This window comes from Palaemon carinicauda, chromosome 1 (assembly GCF_036898095.1).
Source record: "Palaemon carinicauda isolate YSFRI2023 chromosome 1, ASM3689809v2, whole genome shotgun sequence".
In the NCBI taxonomy this organism is placed as follows: domain Eukaryota; kingdom Metazoa; phylum Arthropoda; class Malacostraca; order Decapoda; family Palaemonidae; genus Palaemon; species Palaemon carinicauda.
In genome coordinates, this window is record NC_090725.1 from 47,319,484 (window position 1) to 47,321,983 (window position 2,500).

The 2,500-nt window shown below is 31.2% G+C and overlaps 1 protein-coding gene across 5 annotated transcripts in view; it reads left to right on the plus strand.

Annotated features, from left to right (window-relative positions):
• The window catches only part of LOC137647980 (spermidine/spermine N(1)-acetyltransferase-like protein 1), a 107,718-nt gene extending 106,293 nt beyond the window's left edge, over positions 1 to 1,425 (plus strand). For all 5 annotated transcript variants that reach the window (XM_068380927.1, XM_068380931.1, XM_068380940.1 and 2 more), the window contains exon 7: positions 1,218 to 1,425. In XM_068380927.1, coding sequence (XP_068237028.1) covers positions 1,218 to 1,373 — 156 coding nt within the window. In that variant the 3' untranslated portion in view covers positions 1,374 to 1,425. The remainder of the gene's footprint in view (positions 1 to 1,217) is intronic.
• The last annotated feature ends 1,075 nt before the right edge of the window (positions 1,426 to 2,500 follow it).

Genomic DNA, 2,500 nt, shown 5'->3' on the forward strand with positions numbered 1-2,500 from the left:
GATTATAGTCCAGTATTACACCTAGGCCATGAAATAGATATTGAGACTAGGCTGTTAATGATATTTATTTGCATATCACCATGGTTATTTGATATTTATTGTTTTCTACTAACATGAACTCTTAAGTTTTATTTGCATTTAGTTTTAGTTGTTTAATTGTAATCCATACGATACCACCAGTAACAACGCCGTATAAATTCTCAGCTGTATCATCAATGTCAGTTTTGAAGAAGTATAATCGTGTATCATTAAAAATAGTTTCAACACTGCAGTACTTTTTATAGAAAATAAGATTGCTCGTAGTACACTTCCCTGGGGTACACCTCTTTAAAATTTGTATTAAAAAAAAAAAAATAAATAAATAAATAAATGTAAAGGCCTGACAGCATTTATTCCAGGATTTTGACCATTTTAAAAGCTGATATATAGACGGTCACCAACCCTAAAAGGATAATAACAAGGTCAGGTAAAATTACGGTCGCCTGTATTTTACTGAAATACGGCTGAAAACAGTATATTTTTACGGGGCATTTCCGATTAAAATTACATTTTTTTAACAGTATTCATACGATAAGTGAGATATTTCAACACGTACACGGTAGATTCTGTCAACCAAGTAATCTTTTAGATACTCAAAATCTTGGTCTTCAATAGCAATGTACTGTAAATCATTAAGAATCAGTTCATGCACTGATGTAACAAAAGAAGCACTAAGATCAAATGAAATGAAGATGCCATATTTATCCTCATTCATCATGTCAAGTAGACAATAGTTAAAAGGGCTAGTGTAGCGTTTATATTTCATCAAGTAGTAGCTATAATTTCTTGCAGTGCTTTAAAAGATCAATTTTATTATGTGGCATACTTTGATCCTTCTCCATCATAAGGCTCAATACTACACAGTACTCTAGAAGTTTTATTCCACCTGTGACCAAGTTGTGGAATGATCTTCCTAACCAGGTCGTTAAATCGGTGGAACTTTAAAAATTCAAACTTTCAACGAATGTTTTTATGTTGAATAGGCTGACATAAGTCTAATTATATAGTTTGTTTATGAACGATCTATTCTGATGTTGTTACTGTTCTTAAAATATGTTATTTCAATTGTTCATTACTGCTCTTGCAGTTTATTTATTTCATTATTTCATGATTTTCTTTCTCCTTATTCATTCATGGTTTTTTAGTCTATTGTACAATCCTATCATCCTTCATTTCAGGAAGGCCTCCAGAATGACATCAGTTGCTGTAACCACACTGTTGATGCTGACAATAAACCATCGGCGGCATTTTACAAGAGCCATGGTGCCTACGACGCAAGTCAGACAAAAAATATACACTTTTTCAAAATCCCGTTGGAAGAGAAAAAATTATAGAAATCAGTATGAAATACATTAAATGCATATTCTGAAACAGTTATTTATAAAATGTTTTTCAGTACAGACATATATTGGAACTGTAAATATTTAGATTTATTAGGTCATAAGAAAGCCGATGTTTACTGGACTGTAAATATTTTACATTTACGAGGTTATAAGAAAGCCGATGCTCTGCCATTTTCTTTACAATGTAATTATATATTTCAATACGAAATGTCTGATTACTCAGAGAAAAAATCTTCAAAGTCCTAAAACCTTTCATGGAACATTGGCTAAAATGTCAAAGAAAAGGGTCTTTAAAGTTTTAAACTAGGAGACATTTTTATGGAACAGTGGTTAAAATGTTCAAGGTCAAAAGAGAGGATTTTATTGTTTTATTCCCGGATAAAAAATTGGAATTTCACCCTCATAATTTAAATAAACGTTCAAATATCTCGTATTTTCAGCATTGATTGCATTGAACAATTTTCGACTAATTTTCCATTTAAAGTCATAAGTATCTTTTTTCTAATTGATTTCTTTTAAAGGAATTAGAGATATTCCTCTGATTTTACTTTCCTCATAACATTCTAATTATTCACCTGATTTAATTTGCACTAATTGTGATGATAAATGCTGACTCCACAACGATATTGAAGCCTTTGAAAACTAGAACTTTCTAATAAATTCTTTACTTCCAAAAGCAAGGCTGTTAACTTTCCTTTCTTTCATCATAGTTTAAGAGGTTCAACATTGTAGAGATATTATGGAATATAATGTTTAGCAGATATATCACGATACTCTTTTAAATATATCACGATCATCAATTATTCGATAGCCATAGAATGATGAATTAAGTCATGAAGTGTGTATAACTGTATACCATATATACCTCAAGATGTTTTATAATTCTGACAATCCTTTGCATTCAGATCTTCCCGGACAGTATCATCCTGTTCGTAATACTAGGTATGCAGATCATTATAATAGTCATACCTTCTCCATCACGAGGCTCAATATTACACAATATGTTAGAAGTTTTATTCCAGCTGTGACCGAGTCGTGGAATGACCAATCAGGTAGTTGAATCGGTAGAACTTCATAAGTTCAAACTTTCAGAGACTGTTTTTTTTTCTATGTTGAAT